General features: G+C 41.0%; 1 protein-coding gene across 3 annotated transcripts in view; it reads left to right on the forward strand.

Annotated features, from left to right (window-relative positions):
- LOC115091169 (hydroxylysine kinase-like) overlaps positions 1 to 19,393 on the forward strand; it is a 33,035-nt gene that overhangs the window by 7,070 nt on the left and 6,572 nt on the right. Inside the window, exons 2-5 of one of the 3 annotated variants that reach the window (XM_029601138.1) lie at positions 12,961 to 13,040; positions 14,145 to 14,491; positions 14,594 to 14,736; positions 17,685 to 17,868. In XM_029601138.1, the coding sequence (XP_029456998.1) occupies positions 14,161 to 14,491; positions 14,594 to 14,736; positions 17,685 to 17,868 (658 nt within the window). In that variant the 5' untranslated portion in view covers positions 12,961 to 13,040; positions 14,145 to 14,160. Of the gene's footprint in view, positions 1 to 7,143; positions 7,278 to 12,960; positions 13,041 to 14,144; positions 14,492 to 14,593; positions 14,737 to 17,684; positions 17,869 to 19,393 lie in introns of those variants that run through there. The other 2 variants (XM_029601136.1, XM_029601137.1) reach the window with 2 other exon arrangements.

The raw sequence follows: 19,393 nt of genomic DNA on the forward strand, positions 1-19,393 counted from the left end.
ACGCCTGGAGGTCGGCGAGGATGGGATCATTCCTCTCCCATAAGGGAGAATCACAAGCCAGGTCCTGGCTAACAAGTGGTGAAATAATAAAAGTCGCTTTGGCCCAGTCAGAAGCAAAACAGGCTGCCTGGTGGCTCAGACTGGATCAGGTACTGAGTAATAAAGTCTCGACGGGCTTTTGGGATTCACCATTATAATGAGGTGGTGGTGACAAGTGGAGAGTAGCTACCGGTGGAGCAGCAGCTGGTACAGAGGTTAGTGGTAGCCCAGGAGCTGGTGAAGCCATGGGCCTGGCAGTCTGGAAGCCATTCATGCGGGGGGTATGGTCTTGCAGAAGTCTGGTAATATATTCCAGATGTGCTACTGCTGTGGGACTGTCTATGCAAGGCCCTGCAAGAATGCAGGTGGGGGCAGATCAGTGGAGCTCATGGCCTCAGCAATTTTTCACACTTCAGGAAGGAATGTGTTGGATTGGTGCTGCCTGGTCTGCATGAGCATGGTCTATGTCCATACAGGTGGCGGCTGATGTGCTGCAGGCTGCAGTTGGTATGGGCAGAGGCTAGGCAGAGATGCAGGGACACGCTGAGGTCAGGGCAGGCAGAGTTCAGGTGGAGATGAAGAGGCACGCTGAGGTTAGGGCAGGCAGCAGGCGCAGAGAGTCAAAGGCTAGGCCAGGTCAGTAACCAGAAGGAAAAACAGGGCAAGGAGGGTAGGAGGCAAGGCCTGGAATTGAGGCAGGAAGGCAGACAAGCAGGAACAGGAGGCAGGATCAGGAGTGATGAAACCACCTTGGCAGAGGAATCCACAATGGGATCTGTTGCTGAAGGCATTGGTCTGTTGCGCTTCCTTATATGCCTGGGAGGTGCTGTTTCATCAGTGGGTGCCACAGGACGTCCTGGGCTGCTGGGCCTATAAGAGTAGAAGCAGCTGGTTGTCATGTCAGATCCACAGAGTGGAGCATGCTGCTGGGAGCCATGTTGTAAGGAGGTATGCGATGGGTGGAGCGATACGATAATAGAGATGTTTAGAAGCATACTCCTGTAGCAGGACCTTACTCAATTCTCTGAAAAGGAGAAAACACTGAAGTTTTTGCCCTTCCAATTTAGTTAGAAACATATATGTTATTTTTATATATCCATAGAAGGATATTCATGTTTAGAAGCTTATGTACTAAAGTTTTAATTTGCATGGGGAATAACCTGCTATACAATTACACCCTTGCGTGCAGACTAAACGTCTCCCAAAAGACTTCTATGCTAAAATTTGAACATATGAGCATGTAAATGAAGGAAAATCAGATGCAAATGAGACTTTAGTGGGTGAGCCGAAATAGTGTGCTCTCCTCCATGTGCTAGTTAGTGTGTGTACACTAAGGCTTACAAATTAACACTTATCTTGGACCAGGTGGTCATTTTTCAGCTCACATGCTATTTCAAGGACTCGGCTAACAGAATGCATTGGGATTATTGATGAAGGAGATGGGGCTGTTAGAGCAGGAAGTGTTGTAGGAGATGTGAAGTAGAGGATGGGGAGAGATGCAGGAAAGACAGATGAGAAGGACAGAGCAAGAGGGAGGAGGAGGCCAAAGAGGACAGTCATCATCATATATTTGAGCACTGCCAAAAATATCCCAAGTTTATTTAGACAAGAAAATGTATTTTGAAACCCAAGATTTACTAATGACAGCTGTTTTGCAAATACTGTTGTTCCCTGCCGAGTGTATAAGACACAGTGTTTTCACTATTGCAAACAAAGGCCCTTAATATAAGTTCCAATCCAACACCATGGCTGTGAAGAAATGTTGCATTGCATGTGATAGGAGTGTGCATTCGTTTTGATACAACACGAAAAATGCAAAGAAACGCTTTGTTTTGTTACATATTATTTCAAAATGAAACAAAAAGAAAACCCCAATGAAATTTGTTGAGTTTTCTTTTCTGTTTCGGAATGCAGCCCCTACCCCTAAAGCCCTCCCCCAATGCCACCAGAATAAAAATAGTGACCCTTCCCTGTAGCCATCTTACACCATCTCTTGGGTTGCAGAAATCAAAATGAGGCAGGAATGATCCCCTTTGAATTCTGTTTCCAACGTGGCATTGAAGTGGTCCTGAGGCTGGTGCTATTCTGTTGTTTGCCTGTTTATGCAACAGAATAGCATGGGCCTCAGGTGTGGCCAGTGTCATTTTGGTAATGAGACCCAGCAGCACAGGAGCAACTGGGGATTGACCTGCCCTGTGTCCCCACAGATGGAATACAAGGAGAACAGGGGAAGGCCCAGGTGGTAATTTGTTTGATTCTGGCAACACTGGGGAGAGATTTGGCCTGAGAAGTAGAAGCCCCTTCCTTTCTTTTCCTTTTATATTTTTTTTAGCTTTTTGATATTTATTTTGCTTCAGTTAAATTAAGCACGTGAAATAAAAACACATTTTAAAAATTCCAAACAAAATGACTTTTTTTTTCTGTGCACATCCCTAGTGTTCTGTGTCCTGCATGGGCTCACATTACATGAACAGTCTGCAAGTCACATCTTGCAGCTGTTGAACCACAACTCCCTCACAGAAGGCACCGAGTGAGAACCAGGATGGATGCTCAGAAGCAGGGACCCTCATTTTCGTTTTTTACTGTTCTTTATTTTTCCTGAGAATTTATCAGGGTTTAACATGAGGAGAACATGAACAGGAGAAAATCAGTTGAAAAAAAAGATTCATTAAATATCTGAGTTTATTGTGGTGGACAGAAGCCAGGACAGTCAAACAATATTAAATATGTTTTACCGAGGCTCTCTGCAGCACGGCACTTCTGCTTTTGTGCAGGGGTCAGAGACCCTGCTGGGACTGCTTCTGGTGGCCAGGTCCTGCTTCAAATGCATTTGAGGGACTAGATAGCAGGCACTTTGGCTGCTTGATGGGTGAGGAGGCGGGACTTGAAAAACAGCATGAATGGCACTGGAGACTGAGCGCTATCACTGTTGGGGCAGGACTTGAAACATACATAGGCGGCCCTGGAGGGTGAGCGCTTGCACTGGTGGGAGGTAGAAGAGGGGACTTAAGAACATAAGAACATGCCATACTGGGTCAGACCAAGGGTCCATCAAGCCCAGCATCCTGTTTCCAACAGTGGCCAATCCAGGCCATAAGAACCTGGCAAGTACTCAAAAACTAAGTTTATTCCATGTTACCGTTGCTAGTAATAGCGGTGGTTATTTTCTTAGTCAACTTAATTAATAGCAGGTAATGGACTTCTCCTCCAAGAACTTATCCAATCCTTTTTTAAACACAGCTATACTAACTGCACTAACCATATTCTCTGGCAACAAATTCCAGAGTTTAATTGTGCGTTGAGTAAAAAAGAACTTTCTCCGATTAGTTTTAAATGTGCCACATGCTAACTTCATGGAGTGCCCCCTAGTCTTTCTATTATCTGAAAGAGTAAAAAACCGATTCACATCTACCTTTTCTAGACCTCTCATGATTTTAAACACCTCTATCATATCCCCCCTCAGCCATCTCTTCTCCAAGCTGAAAAGTCCTAACCTCTTTAGCCTTTCCTCATAGGGGAGCTGTTCCATCCCCTTTATCATTTGGTTGCCCTTCTCTGTACCTTCTCCATCGCAATTATATCTTTTTTGAGATGCGGTGACCAGAATTGTACAAAGTATTCAAGGTGCGGTCTCACCATGGAGCGATACAGAGGCATTATGACATTTTCCGTTTTATTCACCATTCCCTTTCTAATAATTCCCAACATTCTGTTTGCTTTTTTGACTGCTGCAGCACACTGAGCCGATGATTTCAATGTGTTATCCACTATGACGCACAGCATAGTGCGTCATAGTGGATAACATGCGCTTTGGCCTACACTGGCTTCCAGCAGTGGCTGAAGGCCTTGGCACGCTGCATCTGCAGCTCTGGAGTAACTTTTTAACCATCCTAAAATTAGGGTGAATATCAGTTTAAACCAATTGTCACTTTTGGAAAACTGCAAGAATTTATAAATGAAAATCGGTTTAAACTGAAAACAAAGGACCCTACTCATAAGGCAGCCTCTTCCCAAACAAATGTCAATGCCCCTCTCTGCCTTTTCACCTCTGGCCTGTGGCTGTCTGATATAGCCAGTCCTGCATAGAAGTGTAAACCTTGGACTAATAATCCTAGATAAAAGCCCCAGAGGTTCACACCTCAAATCAGTTCTCATAGTTGACTCTTCCTTTGATGTCAAATTAGTTGAATGTCCATGATTCCCTGAATGGGGAGGAAGAAAGATCTTCCAGGGGCTGTGCATTGCTTTATTCTAGTTGATGTAAATAGCACTGATGATCTCTAATGAATGTTCAACAGCAAGAAGAACGCTGCAATTTGGGTATTGTGTTTCCACTCGCAGGATGGGCCCGCAAACAGCTCACTCACGCCGATGCCACCTTGCCTCACAATATGGCCTGGAGTGCTGCTGACCTCATGGACACCGCCTGTGGTCTTCACGGTGAGGAACCGCTGCCAATGCCCTTGCATTTCGCAGCCTGATTGCCGCTGGTGTTTTCTGGCATGGCACGTCTCCTTAGTCACACACTCATGCTCCTGCTTTAAATTTAAAGGGACCACACTGGGAAAAGCCCCATGGCCTCGGCTGATTTTGTCATCCTGCCAGGCCTATATAAGGGGCCTTTCTTCAGTCTAGCATTGCCTTTGCAATTCAGTCTACCATTGCCTTCGCAAGGACTTCCTTGTTCCTGTGATCATTGATGGTCTTCATGTTCTGGTCTCTCGCCATGTTCCTACTCCTGGCCTTTGTTCCTGCTCCAGTGTTCCTTGTCTTCAGCCTGTTCCTGCATCCTGAGTCCTGTGCAAATCTTCGGTCTGATGTTCCAGTCTTAGTTCCATCTAGAATCTTAAGTCTTCCCTGCTGGATCAAGTCTCCGGAAATCCACTCTTAGTATTAAAGTGTGAGCCTGAATCTGAGTTCCTGAACTTGTCCGAGCTCCTAAGTCCAGTCCCCAGTCTTCAGAGTCTTGCTCAAGCTTCTGCCTTGATCTTGAGCCCAGTGCCTGTGCTGCTATTATTGTGGTCCGCAACCAGCCTTTAAGTTGTGTAGGGCAAGGGCATACAGCGGTGCTAGTTGCCCTCACTGCCCTCATCTTGTCATTTTTCCTGAGCCCGGTGCCTACACTGCTATTGTCGTTGTCCAAGACCAACCTTTGAGATGTGTAGGGCGTGCAACAGTGCCAGTGCCATGTGTAGGGCGTGCAACAGTGCCAATGCCTTCGTCTCATCCAAGTCTTCAGTGCCTTTGTCATGTCCTCATGGCCAGAGTCATCTACCTTGCGTTGATCTCCGTCTGTCCTGATGCTCAAGACGTTCCCAAGCAACAGGTCCTAAAGAGCTTTAGGAGTGGCTGGAGGGTTACCCCAGAAACAAGCATTGTGTTGCTGGGTCTCACTCCTGTGCGTGCAGGTTCAGTGAGATCTTCAAGTGATTTGCCAAGTTCAAGAGTATTCCAGTCTCAGCCCAGCCTGTGCTCGGATGCGTCTGCCCACGAGCGGCATGGACCGCAGCCAGCCCCAGGCTTGTGCAGGTTGCTCCGTAGCACAGAGGCTCACAAGCACATTCCGTGCTCCATCCTCAACACTGGGTCGGCTTCCAAAATAATCTTTACTGAAGTATTACACTATGATGGTGAGGCTACTTACATCTGATCTTTGCAGTTCACATAGGGGCGGATTTTAAAAGGGTTACACACATAGGGGCAGATTTTATAAATCTCGCACACGCGTACTTTTGTTCGTGCACCAGGCACAACTTCTAAGTTAAAGGTAAGGGGGGTTTTTAGGAAGGGCTGGGAGGCGGGTTAGGTAGGGGAAGGGAGGGGAAGGTGGGGGGGGTGGAAAGAAAGTTCCCTCCGAGGTCGCTCTGATTTCGGTGCGGCCTCGGAGGGAACGGAGGAAGGCTGCGCAGCTCGGAGCATGCAAGGTGCACAAGTGTGCACCCCCTTGCATGTGCCAACCCCGGATTTTATAACATGCGCACGGCTGCGCGCACATGTTATAAAATCGGGCGTAGATTTGTGCACGCCGGGTTGTGCGCACAAATCTATGCCCGCGCCTAAGTCTTAAAATCCGGCCCATAGTGAAGTTACATTGTTAGCTCTTAATAAATTTGTGTCTTTAACTTTTGGTGGAATTTCAGTAGCCAATTGTTCTTAATCCAGAATTTAGTCCTTCTCCCTTCCCTTATGGTTTAGAGCAAGTTTTAGCTTCCCTCCCATGTAGTGGAACTTGAAATTTGTAGTCCAATGTAGATGTTTCCAAATGAACAGTTGCATGTCTTCTACCTCTCTGTAGTTCGTCTGACAACTCGTTTCTTTATAGCACCCAAGGGGGTGCTTGCCGAATGCCTCTTCTCCTAATATATTCCAAAGGTAGAAATGAACTCACTGTGGGGTCCACAATGACTTCTCTCTCCTTCTCCCTTTGCACAACAAGTCATTCCTCCTCATGGATGCAGATGATCCCAGGACCCTTCTCAGGGAAGATGTCCTCTCCTTTAGATGCCAAATTAAAAGAGAACCTGAGCCCCTAATTGATGGGGGGACTCAACAAACACAAAATATAATGTTAAAAAGCATAAGAGATAGGGAGGATGGAGGAAACCTCCCCTCTGAAACCAAAGGGTTTCTTTCCTTAGGTCTTTAACAAAAGGCAGGCTCCGTGACTCTCTGTTACTTCCAGGTCATATCTCTTGAACATAAGGGAAAAATAAACAGAGGACAGCCATATGCATGCTGCCCTAGGAAGGGTAACAAAAAAATCCACAAGGTATAATGGTGATCAAGGCTTGTATATCAGAGGAACTTATCATTTCGCATCTCCCACATGGAGGAGCTAACCACCCACACTAACATCCTGTTCCTCCCCAAACCAAAATGTGGACCACTCTGATCTGATAGAGAACCATGAGATCTCTATAGTAGGATGCCATAGAAGGGGCAGAAGTAGCTTAGGGGATGGGGCACACAGTGATGTTAGTTGTCTGAACTTGTTTTCCTGATATACGGTGAGGGCTATTGCTGTCTGTCCAAAGGTGATGGCAGGATTTCTGAGGCTTCACAGTGAACAGCTGTCATCGTGCCGTTGCTACTCCAGCACCTCAGGATGGTCATAGAGGCAGAATGGTCAGGTACCAGTGAGTGTCCTGACTCAGAACCGGTGAATATTAATGGGATGGATGTCCTGGGTCTGGCCAAAGCACCTTCTTGATGCAAGTCTTTCTTGGCAGATATTTGAGGTACTTGCTTTTGGTCTGGCTTTTTCTTGCCTCAAAGTCTCTTCTTTCACCTCTTCTCCCTGGGGTGCAGATGCTCCCCTACATCTGTCCTCAGCACTGAAAACCAGCCCCATGTGCCAAACTTACCTTTGCACAAGTTTGCAGCCAGGGGCTTAAGCCACAAAGAAAAGAGAACTGCATATGCTCAGTTTAGCATGTTCATATTATTTTTGTCACAGCCTCACACTGTGTAGTTCACAGGCTAGTATGTTAGGACACAGAAGCTGCAGTTTTATAGTGTTCATATGCTATTGAATCTATTTTTTTTTTTATCTCGTGTGCTAAAAGGTTTAGTGCATCACAAATGAAGTGACATTTTAGTCTGGACATTTTAGTCTGGACATTGCATTTTTAGGAAAGAAACCGATCCAAGATGGCTGACAGCAAACACACAACAAGGTGGAATCGGTAAAATGGACTTTATTGACTCTTGCCTGCCCGACTCTGGCCGAGTTTCGCTATACAAGCTGCTTCAGGGGCTATTTCAAACAGATAAAAACATGTAAAAAAGACATACAAACATGTAAATTTGTATCAACAAATAAATTGTAATACAAAAAACAAAAATATTAAATAATATAAAATAAATAAAATCAAAATTAATAATAAACATATTGCATTATAGAATGAAAAAGTAGACATATATCTCAAATGTTTGTATGTATATATTAACCACTATATATCAATTCTATAAACCACATGTACAATTGAGTGTACAAATACCATTACAACACACTCATAAATATAATCACATAAGCAAATGGAGTGTATGTGTATATCTTATAAAACTACCTTTTGAGCGATCATACATTGGATATTCAATATGACCCACAAAGTGGAAAAAAAGAAGGAAAAAATAAATAATAAATCAAAAAGAGGAAGCAAAAGAAATTAAAAATAAAAATAAAATAAAAAAACAAAAAAAGGGGAAGTAAACTAAAAAATTAGCTAAATTCAGATATGAAAAAATATATCAATAATGTGCTTCAATAAATAAAGGGTATGTGTGACTAGTGTTCAATTTTTTTCTTTACATATAACAGTGTGAAGAGGAAATGTTTAAAATATTCAATAGTACCTTTTGAGTCACTCGGATAGGTTCAAATGAGCATGGACGTCACATGCACTGTGATCTCAAAAAATCAAACAGCGAACTGACTGGAATAAATAATAAATCTTAACAATGAATATCGCACCGGAATGCATTCTTTTTGTACTCTTTCAGAATGTTGTTCTTTACAGCGGATCATTATAGGTGAAATAATATCACGTTTATTAAGAAAACCCAAATAATTTCCTATATTTCAATTGATCAAAGGACCCATATTATCCATATCTTACAATGAACATTCAAACTTTAAAAGCTGGTGCCGCGGGGAAGCGGTGATACTAAAAATATTCTATTTAAGATACGGTACCCATAAAGCTAAACATGTGCTGTAACCGGTTAATTAAAAATCACTTAGAAACCAAATATTGAATGAACACCGTTTTAGTGAATAACATAAACCACGTTGAGTTTACATATGGCTTCCATATATTTCATTTTTATATTTTTAATGACACTTATGCGTTTATTTTTCAGTTACTGTGCAGAGCTGCACCAGGCCAGTACCACCAAAACCAGTCTACCAGGTTTTTCAGCTTGGAAAACTCTGGAAAAAAGATGTAATCAAAACCAATTTACCAGACAAAAAATGGGAGACACCTCCAGAAAGAGGGAGGGGGAGAGGAAGGGGGAGGGGCAGGGGCAGGATGTTTTACAATCAGAACCAAAAACCTCAGTACTAAAAGGTAGTAATTCTATAGTCAATATCTCCAAAAGAACTCTCAATTCAGAAGAAATGGCAGTTTTAAATAAGGGTTTATCATTTGTCCCTACTGGGAATTATAATGCTTTTAGAACAAGAATAGACCTTTTCAAATTCACAAGGGAATTAAAAATTATGGAGATGTTCTCTACAAAACCTATCATGTTAGACAATTCCATAGTGAGGCCCAACAGCAAATGGATGCCTAGCGGACCCGTTAATCCAATCATACACACATTTGAAACTTTGGTACTTAAAGAGATCTCAGAGAAAGAAAAGAATTTTAAATACAAACATAATATCACTAAGAGTGAGAGGCAAGCTTTAACATCTCTAAGTCAAGACACTTCCATAGTCATCAAGCCCGCCGACAAAGGTGGTGCTGTTGTCGTCATGGACAGGGAAAAATATGTATCCGAAATAGATAAACAACTTTCTGATACAAACTTCTACAAAAGATTGACCGTTGATCCGACTAGCACTATCAAGAAAGATTTAGAGAATATTATATCTATAGCGGAAAAGTCTAATTACTTAACCAAAAAAAAGAAGCTTCCTTTCTTAGAGTCACACATCCGATTACACCAGTCATATATATCTTACCGAAGATTCACAAATCCATCTCAGATCCACCTGGCAAACCGATTATCTCCGCTAATGGCTCACTATTGGAACCCATTTCAATTTTTGTAGACAATTATTTACGCCCAAATGTACCAAAAATACCGTCATACGTGAGGGACTCTACCCACATGATTAATGTTCTTATGGACTTATCTGTGGATTGTACAAATATCATTATGGCAACCTTAGATGTAGATTCACTCTACACAAATATTCCCCAAGATAGTGCCATAGACATAATTGAAGAAACTGTTTTTGGTAGAGAGACTCACACTAGGATACCAACTCAATTGATTCTTGAATTAGCAACTATGGCTCTGACCAAAAATTTCTTCACATTTGATCGACAGTTCTACTTACAAATCAAGGGAGTGGCTATGGGGTCTGCTATGGCCCCTTCCATAGCCAACCTATACGTAGCGAAATTTGAAGAGAAACATCTCAATAATAGCAAATATAATGTCAATATCAAACTTTGGAAACGCTACATAGATGATGTTTTTTTGCTATGGGAAGGTAGTGAGAAGGCTCTACTGGAATTTAAAAATTGGCTCAATGGTTTGGATAAAAACCTTAAGTTCAAAATGGAGTTTGACAGAAATCAGATTGCGTTTTTAGACATATTAATTAAGAACACCCCCACAGGTTTCCAGACAGATTTATATCGAAAACCAACTGATATGAACAAACATTTGGCATATGATAGTTGCCATAATAAATCATTGATAAGAAACCTGCCATATAGCCAATTTCTACGTTTGAAAAGAATATGTACTGACAATGATAGTTTTGAATTAAGATCATTTGAGATGAAAAAGAGATTCAGAGAAAAGGGTTATCCACAAGCATGTATTAACAGTTGTTTCAAAAAGGCCGAAAGACAAGAACGCTCTGCTTTGTTAAAACCGGTTAAGAAATTGACTAAAAATGAAAAGGTAATTTGCCCTCTGACATTCACAGGCCTTTCTCACGATATCATGAAGACAATCAGGAAACATTGGCATATAGTGCAGTCTCTTCCTTTCTTTAAAGATAAAGATATAATGGTTGCAAACAAACGCGACAAAAATTTGAAAGAATATGTGTCATCATCAGCTTTACCACCGATTAAATATCTTAAGAACAATAGATTTGGACATGGCCCTTGTGGGAATTGTAGTGTTTGTTCGGTGAATCTTAAAACACAAACCTTATCTAATCCAACTATGGGAAAAATTTTTGAACTCAGAAGTTTAACCAACTGTAAAAGTACAGGTGTTATTTATATTGCCATCTGTCCTTTTAATAAAATCTACATAGCCAAGACTATTAGACAATTGAATAGAAGGTTAATTGAGCACAAAAGTGCGATTAATAGAAAATGTGAAGGAAAACCTTTGGTCACACATTCTATACAGATGGGTCATACTTTCGAAGATTACAGGTTTTGCGTTATCAAACACCCAGTTAAGAATTGGAGGGGAGGAGATTTTGATAATCATTTACTTAGGCTTGAACAACAGTTCATATTTGAATTTATGTCTATTTCCCCGATGGGTCTTAATGAAGAAACTGACCTTAGTGTATATCTTTAGACTACCTCTGAGGTTCAAACTTGTATTCTTTCATTATTCATTTTTTATTAGTTTATTTTTCATTCATTATTCATTTTTAATTTATTATTTATTATTTTTATTTTTAATTTTTTAATTTTTTACTTTTTCCATTTTTCTTTAAATGTATTTATTTCATTATCTTTTTTCACCTTTTTATATATTTTTACTTTTTGATTTTGATTGTTTTTTATTTGTTTATATGTGTGATATATACAAAGTGAATACAATATTCATGTGTGACCTTTGATGTTGGAATAGCTCCTCTAATGCTTTTTACACAGTACCTTTAATACTAGTTTGACACTCAATATTTCAGGACGACATAAAAAATAGAAATTAATATTTATTATGGTCTTCCTTTTTATATTGTAACATTAAGGTATATTGATATTAATAGGTTAAAAGAGTCTATAGTTTGATATAGATGTGGAAATTCATTGAATATAGTGTTCCTTCTCTCATTAATTTTCATATTTAATCATTTTTTGGATTTACTATTAAAGATGGCAGTACTTGTACGTATTATAAAATATATGAAGGAGCCCATAAGTTAATATATCATCTGTACACATGTACCTTTTAAATGAGTTGGATGTACACATTGCCCTGTATGCACTTAGTAGATTAAATACAGATGTGCTGCTATCGCGAGATTTGGAAGATGAGGTGGCACTATAAGAAACGTTGTTTGTCAGCGTGTTTCAGTTCTGTACAGCGTTTACAAAGCGAACACGGGAGTGCCGTATTTACGAATGGTAAATATACTTAAAAATCCACTATGTTTTAATGACTTACTGTAAGCTAATTCTGCTGATTTTTAGTGATTTTATTTTTTGGATATTGCACATTGCTTTTAGCGCAAGAATTTTTATAAGATCGGCCTTTTTTTAAACAACGAGGTGGCACTATAAGAAACGTTGTTTGTCAGCGTGTTTCAGGGTTGTACAGCATCTATAAAGCGAACGCGGGAGTGCCGTATCTATGAATGGTAAAAATCTATTGTTTTAATCACTTACTGTAGACTAATTCCGTTTAGTTTTAGAGATTTCTTTTTTGTATATTACATATTGCTTTTAGCGGCATAATTTTTACAAGATCCTGTTTTTAAACAACGACGCTTAGTGGTTCCTGCTTTTAGATTAATTTATATAGGCTGTCAATCAGCCTGGTGCAGCTCTGCACAGTAACTGAATAATAAACGCATAAGTGTCGTTAAAAATATAAAAATGAAATATATGGAAGCCATATGTAAACTCAACGTGGTTTATGTTATTCACTAAAACGGTGTTCATTCAATATTTGGTTTCTAAGTGATTTTTAATTAACCGGTTACAGCACATGTTTAGCTTTATGGGTACCATATCTTAAATAGAATATTTTTAGTATCACCGCTTCCCCGCGGCACCAGCTTTTAAAGTTTGAATGTTCATTGTAAGATATGGATAATATGGGTCCTTTGATCAATTGAAATATAGGAAATTATTTGGGTTTTCTTAATAAACGTGATATTATTTCGCTTATAACAATCCGCTGTAAAGAACAACATTCTGAAAGAGTACAAAAAGAATGCATTCCGGTGCGATATTCATTGTTAAGATTTATTTTTTATTGCAGTCAGTTCGCTGTTTGATTTTTTGAGATCACAGTGCATGTGACGTCCATGCTCATTTGAACCTATCCGAGTGACTCAAAAGGTACTATTGAATATTTTAAACATTTCCTCTTCACACTGTTATATGTAAAGAAAAAAATTGAACACTAGTCACACAAACCCTTTATTTATTGAAGCACATTATTGATATATTTTTTCATATCTGAATTTAGCTAATTTTTTAGTTTACTTCCCCTTTTTTTGTTTTTTTATTTTATTTTTATTTTTAATTTCTTTTGCTTCCTCTTTTTGATTTATTATTTATTTTTTCCTTCTTTTTTCCACTTTGTGGGTCATATTGAATATCCAATGTATGATCGCTCAAAAGGTAGTTTTATAAGATATACACATACACTCCCTTTGCTTATGTGATTATATTTATGAGTGTGTTGTAATGGTATTTGTACACTCAATTGTACATGTGGTTTATAGAATTGATATATAGTGGTTAATATATACATACAAACATTTGAGATATATGTCTACTTTTTCATTCTATAATGCAATATGTTTATTATTAATTTTGATTTTATTTATTTTATATTATTTAATATTTTTATGTTTTTTGTATTACAATTTATTTGTTGATACAAATTTACACGTTTGTATGTCTTTTTTACATGTTTTTATCTGTTTGAAATAGCCCCTGAAGCAGCTTGTATAGCGAAACTCGGCCAGAGTCAGGCAGGCAAGAGTCAATAAAGTCCATTTTACCGATTCCACCTTGTTGTGTGTTTGCATTGCATTTTTACCACATGCATGCTAACAACTTTTTTTTATCATGAGTTTAGTGCATAGGCACCATAATATATTGGTTTTGCATTATCTTTTCTAGATTTTTTCATCAATATCCAAGTAATTTGTCTTTGCTTTTTTTGTCATGAAAAGCATGGCATTTAAACCCTTCAGCAAAATCTACCATGAAAAGAAGAAACCTGTCAATTTCCCTTGAAATTATTCTCAAAACAAATAGTTTAGCATTCGCATGTTCCTGTTAGGAGCATTAAAAGTAACACAATACAATGCAGCACAAGTGGGAGAAAGGGAGGGGCCTAGTCTACCTGTAGAGCCCAGGCTGAGGCCTAGTTGCAGACAGAAAAGGCAAATCAGCTGTTCTCTCTGCCTTTCCTATTTTATTTCTTAACAGACTACTCCCAAGGAACATGGACCGGCACGATATGAAAAAACCTGCTCTTAATGCCACCGAAGTCTCTGATCTGGTTGCAACACTATTTGGACTGAAGGTATCTAGAATTAAGTCACTGCCGAGCTTCATGGATCAGAACCTTCATGTACAGGCTTCAGTGAGTGGGGAAACTGCAGATCATGGCAGTGCCGAGTATGTCCTTAAAATACTCAACTGTGAGGAAAGCAAGGAGGCAGACTTGATTGAAGTGCAGACTCAGGCCATGTTGTTCCTGAAGGCTGAAGGATTCCCGACACCGGCTGTGGTCCTCACAAAGGAAGGGAATATTATATCTCTTGAATCAATAGGTAAAAGAACCAATTGCACATCAGTAAGAAACTCCAAAGAATAGTTTCCTGCGACAGTGCATTAAAACTAACATGTGGAATGTTTATCTTTTTCCCTGCTAGACTATGGTTCTGAGAGGAGAAAGCACATTGTCAGATTGCTGACGTACCTCCCTGGAACACCAATGGCACAAATTTCTGTAGGTCCACACATTTTATATGAGCTTGGAAAACTAGGAGCCAATATGGATAAAATTCTTCAAAAGGTAAAGTTTTCAAAGTAATGGCTGTAGGTTTCAGAAGAGACCAGGGATATACAGGGCTTACATTTTTTGTTTTGGGTTCTTGTTTTTATTTTGGGGGGATGGATTTCGTTTTTTGGTTTGTTTAATTTTTTTTTTTATTTGGTTTATTTCCCATACGAAAAAAAAGAATCATTAAATGGCAAACTCCCTCCCCCCAACAAAATAACCAAAATGGGCCTCCCCAGGGTCCTCTAATTCCCCTCCCATTCAGCAAAGAGAAGCCCAGATTCCAGGCCCTTCTACCCCACCCCTGCTGGCAACAATTTAGCCTGGGGTACAAGGTGGAAAGGACAAAATTGATGCTCACTCGATTCTACCCTCACTCTGCACTTTAAAAATGGTGCCAATGGCCCCAGTGGCACCAAAGTACTTTCAGTTTGGTGTTGTCCTGTGGGCCCCTGGTGCCATCTTTAACATGCAAAGAGTGAGGGCAGGAGCAAGTGGACATAGCTCCTGTCCTTTCCACTTTGCAGACCCTTTAGTTTTCTCCAGGACCAATATTGTTGTAGAACAGTACAGGAAAAAATGTGAGGAGAGAGATACTTCCTATTAGGTATTTGTTGGGACAATGATGGTGAGACAAAATTCTCAGGAGTTCTAATGGAGAGGCAGCCTGGTGGTAGAGCTGTAGCTACCATGATCCGCTCTCTAGGTCCACCAGGGCTGGGGATGCTGTGGAGGCCATCAGCCAAGGAATGTTGCTGCAATGAGTGGGTTGAGATGGAAAAGGGGGTTATAAAGTAAGGAGAAAATCCCCAGGTAGTTGTGAATAAAGGATTATGGCACTGTGTAGAAGGCAGTGGTGTGCAGTTAGGGCCTTCAAGGGATTCAGTGAATCCTCAGTCCTGACCGATTTCCTTTATTTCATTTTTTTTCCTTTGTGGTTTTTTTTATTTTCGTATCAGACAGGGATAAACCAAACCCCTGCCCGAGCTGATGCTGCCCTCACCGTCATCTCCTTCTACCGTGGGGCCAATCTCGCAGCTTACTGCAAGATCAGCACCATGGAAACAGGAGCTCACATTGCATCAACTCAACTGCTACAGTCCATGCCGCCCACGAAGAACCTGTGATCTGGCAGGCTGCCACCACAGAACCCATCCTGCGGTGGGCAAAGAAGGCAGGAGACACTCCCCCCCCCCCCCCCCCCCCGCAACCTGGCGGCCACCTGCAGAGCCCATCCCAGTGGCGGCTAAAGACAAGTCCCAGCAGGCCACTACAGGGGGGGGGGGCTGAATAAGAGAGGACCTGAGACCCAGTGGCATGGCAAAGAGAGGGGGAGGCCCCCAACTTGTGTGAGTGAGTGAGAGAGCGCGAGTGTGTCTGAGAGTGAGAAAGCCAATGAACGTGAGAGGGTGCCTGTATGTGTGTTCATTTATTTATTTAAATAATAATTAAGAAATACTTATTCATCCCATCATGTTCATTTTGCTACCATACAGAATTTGGCATTGAAAGTGAAGGAGATAAATTCTGTTGGTTTGCCCTCCTAAATATTCATAGAGTCCTACATAGGTACCACAATTTTTCTTCCTCACATATCAAAGGCAACATCACTTTGGGAGCTTAGGAAGGCTTTCCACAGGAAAAGAGACAAGTCACAGCGCACGGAGAAGGATCAGTTTACTATTTATTCACTCAAACAGGACCAGTGCGGGATGGCAGCTGTGGGGAACTGTGTGGAGAAATGGATGCAAAGAACAGTGTAGTGTATCCCCTCTTAAAAAGTGTTTGGCTGAGCATTCTGTTGCCTGTGGCTGCAGAAGGGAAAAAAAAAAAGTTAGAAAATGAAATCCAGGCATGAAACTTTGTGTGGATTGTCTCTCCAATCAAGAGTAGCCAAATGAAATGCATTCACTTTTATAAATATTTCATTAAATTAGTAGGTTCTGTATCAAAATAAGTGAGTGTGGAAGATAATGTCCAAGGAATGTCAGCTCTGGTCGGTCCAAGAGCACCGCCTGCATGCAATGCGACCACCAAGCCATCCACAAAATCCTGTCAGCAAAAATTGTTGGTTTCAGATCAGCAAGAGACAGCTCTGTGCCTGCCAAATCCAAAGGGGGACAAGGAGGGGGTGAGGTTGACAACCTCAGAATTGGAGAGCCTGAGGAAAAGGTTACCAGAGAATGGAAATGACAGAGGCAAACTTAGCATTGTGTGTGCAACTCGGGATTCTACAAATTCCTTCAGAAAAAAAAAAAATAACATATGCAGCCCAAGACTGATTGCTATATCTGTTTGGTAGGATTATCCAGGAAGCACAGGGCACTAGGGCCTTGGATTCCAAGAGCTTTCCATAACATGCAATTATCCTTTCCTCGGAACCTCAATTATAGTTTTGAAACCTGTGCCCTGCAGACCCCTCATAAGTCTGGGTTTCACTATTACATCTGTCTGGCCTGGAACTTGATGTGAGCAAAGCCTGTGTATTCTCTGCTGTTTGACTTCTTTCTGTGCACTACATTGGGAAAGGAATACGATGAGTACCAAATGTGTCATGGTTGTACACATCGTATGTTAGCCCCAGATGGTACATAACCTATAGCTGGAACAGTTACCATTATATGATGAGAAGAAGGATAGACAATAAGGCTTTTTCTCTAGTGCTCTAACGTGTTTCTTACAGTGAGTGAGAAGGGAAGGTTTCAGATCACCAAGATTCAAGTGAATATCTTTAGGATAAAATACTATCCACACTATGATCGGCAGCCGCTGTGGACTTTTGTCATGTAGGTTTGCAATATATGTAATTCTCAGTTACCTGAGCAGAGTTTTAAACAATTAACTACTCAATCAGAGGAAAAAGTGAATGAGATAATCCAGTTCTATTGATTAAGCAAATAAAGACTCTTAATTCCTAGCAGCAGCCTGAGGACTGTACATTTCTTTCCAAAATACCTTTTCAGAAATTTCACCATCCAATGGTAAAAAGGCTACATCGCAAGCAGTACATTTGGGACTTTGCAAATTTTCCCCATCTGGAAAAATTTCTTCATGTCTTGGAAAAGAAGAAACATCGAAAAGCTGTGGACCAAGTTATTCAGCAGTTCAAAGACAGCCTGGCCCCACAACTGAAGCATTTCCGGCCATGTGAGTATGTGTTTAATACTTGACAATAAAAGCCACAAACCTTTAATGCAAATTAAAAAGCCCCAACATTGATTTACAGTGAATGGTGCTACCAGATTCCATCTCGGTGCTGTGAAATTCTAGCTTGGATCTTATTGTGTAACCCTCTTGCATAAAAATATATGAGTGTTGAGACAGCAAATGAAAGCAGAATGAATGCAAGAGGAAAATGTAAGCATAGTACATATGGGATCCAAATTTGTGAGAACAGTATAACATGAAAGTGCACAACTTTTTAACATTTTATCCATGAATGCTGTGAGCAAACTTGAACCCCTGGGTATTATGTATGCTTGTAAAGGATCTGAAGGCTAATATATTTTCATTATAAGATTACACAAGAATTATAAACTTGTTAGGTGCTCAGTGAGCCTTGCTCTGCCAAATTGCTCCATAATTTAAAGGAAAGAATATAAATGTATTCATAAACTAGCTAAAGTTTAATTTCATTTGCCATAAAGAGTACCCTGCCTGGTCAGCACTAGTCTATTAATCCCCTTGGGCCCCATGCAGAGACAGAGAGTGAGCAATGACCCAGGTTCCAGGAGCAGGGACAATGGGTGCACACCCACTGCTCTCAATTAGATGACCCTAGATTCCTGCCCTGGGTTTTTCCAGCATAGAGGGAGAGAGATACCATTTCTGAACTGCACTCCCCTTGAGGCTGGCTTTGAATGGTAGCTCCTTGGTTCACTTGGGAGGAGGAGGGGAGGGGAAGGGGGTTTAGTGGCTTGGAGAGTGTGGTCATTTTGAATTAGCTTTTGGGAGGGAAGGAGCTGTTTTGTAGTGCTCTTAATTTAAGTTAGGCCCACCTTGCCTGCCCGTCCCCTCTGCGAGAAGCTTCTGCAGTGCACCCCTTTCCTGTCAGGAACTGTCTGCAGTTTTCAGTGACGTTTTGAGATTTTTGATTGCACCCTAGTTGTGCTGGTGAGGGACAAACCCTGAATCCAGAGGCCAGGGCTGAGAAGACATGTGTGGGGTTTTTTCCCATAAAGAGGAAGGACTGCAGTTACTCGTCTCTTCAGAGGGAGTTTTTGGACTTTGTGAGTGTTTTATCTTTTTGGTTTGTGAGGAGGTTGTAGTACCACCCTTCCTCACCCTGGGACTGGGCTGTACAGCCTGGTTCCTATCAATTATCAGACCTTTTCTCCAGAGAGGTCACCCCAGGAAGAGTCCAGTCAGAACAGGCAAGAACGTTTGGAGACCCACAAGTGGATCTCCACCTTTGGGACACAGGACACAGGTTGGGATGTGTCAGATCCGGACTCTTGTGGACCTCAGGTACGGTTTTGATTCTGAGGGGATTCTCCACACACACAGGGATCTCCTTGCTCATCTGGGATAACTTATTCTTGCACTTACTGAGGAATAATCTCTATCCCAAGACCTGTATCTGAGGACACATACACGGAGGAAAGGAGGAAGAGTGCCTATTGTAAATACTCCCACAGTGAGCACAGGTGTAAAGAGGACAGTATTTGCTTGC

The sequence above is a fragment of the Rhinatrema bivittatum genome, chromosome 4 (genome assembly GCF_901001135.1).
Source record: "Rhinatrema bivittatum chromosome 4, aRhiBiv1.1, whole genome shotgun sequence".
In the NCBI taxonomy this organism is placed as follows: domain Eukaryota; kingdom Metazoa; phylum Chordata; class Amphibia; order Gymnophiona; family Rhinatrematidae; genus Rhinatrema; species Rhinatrema bivittatum.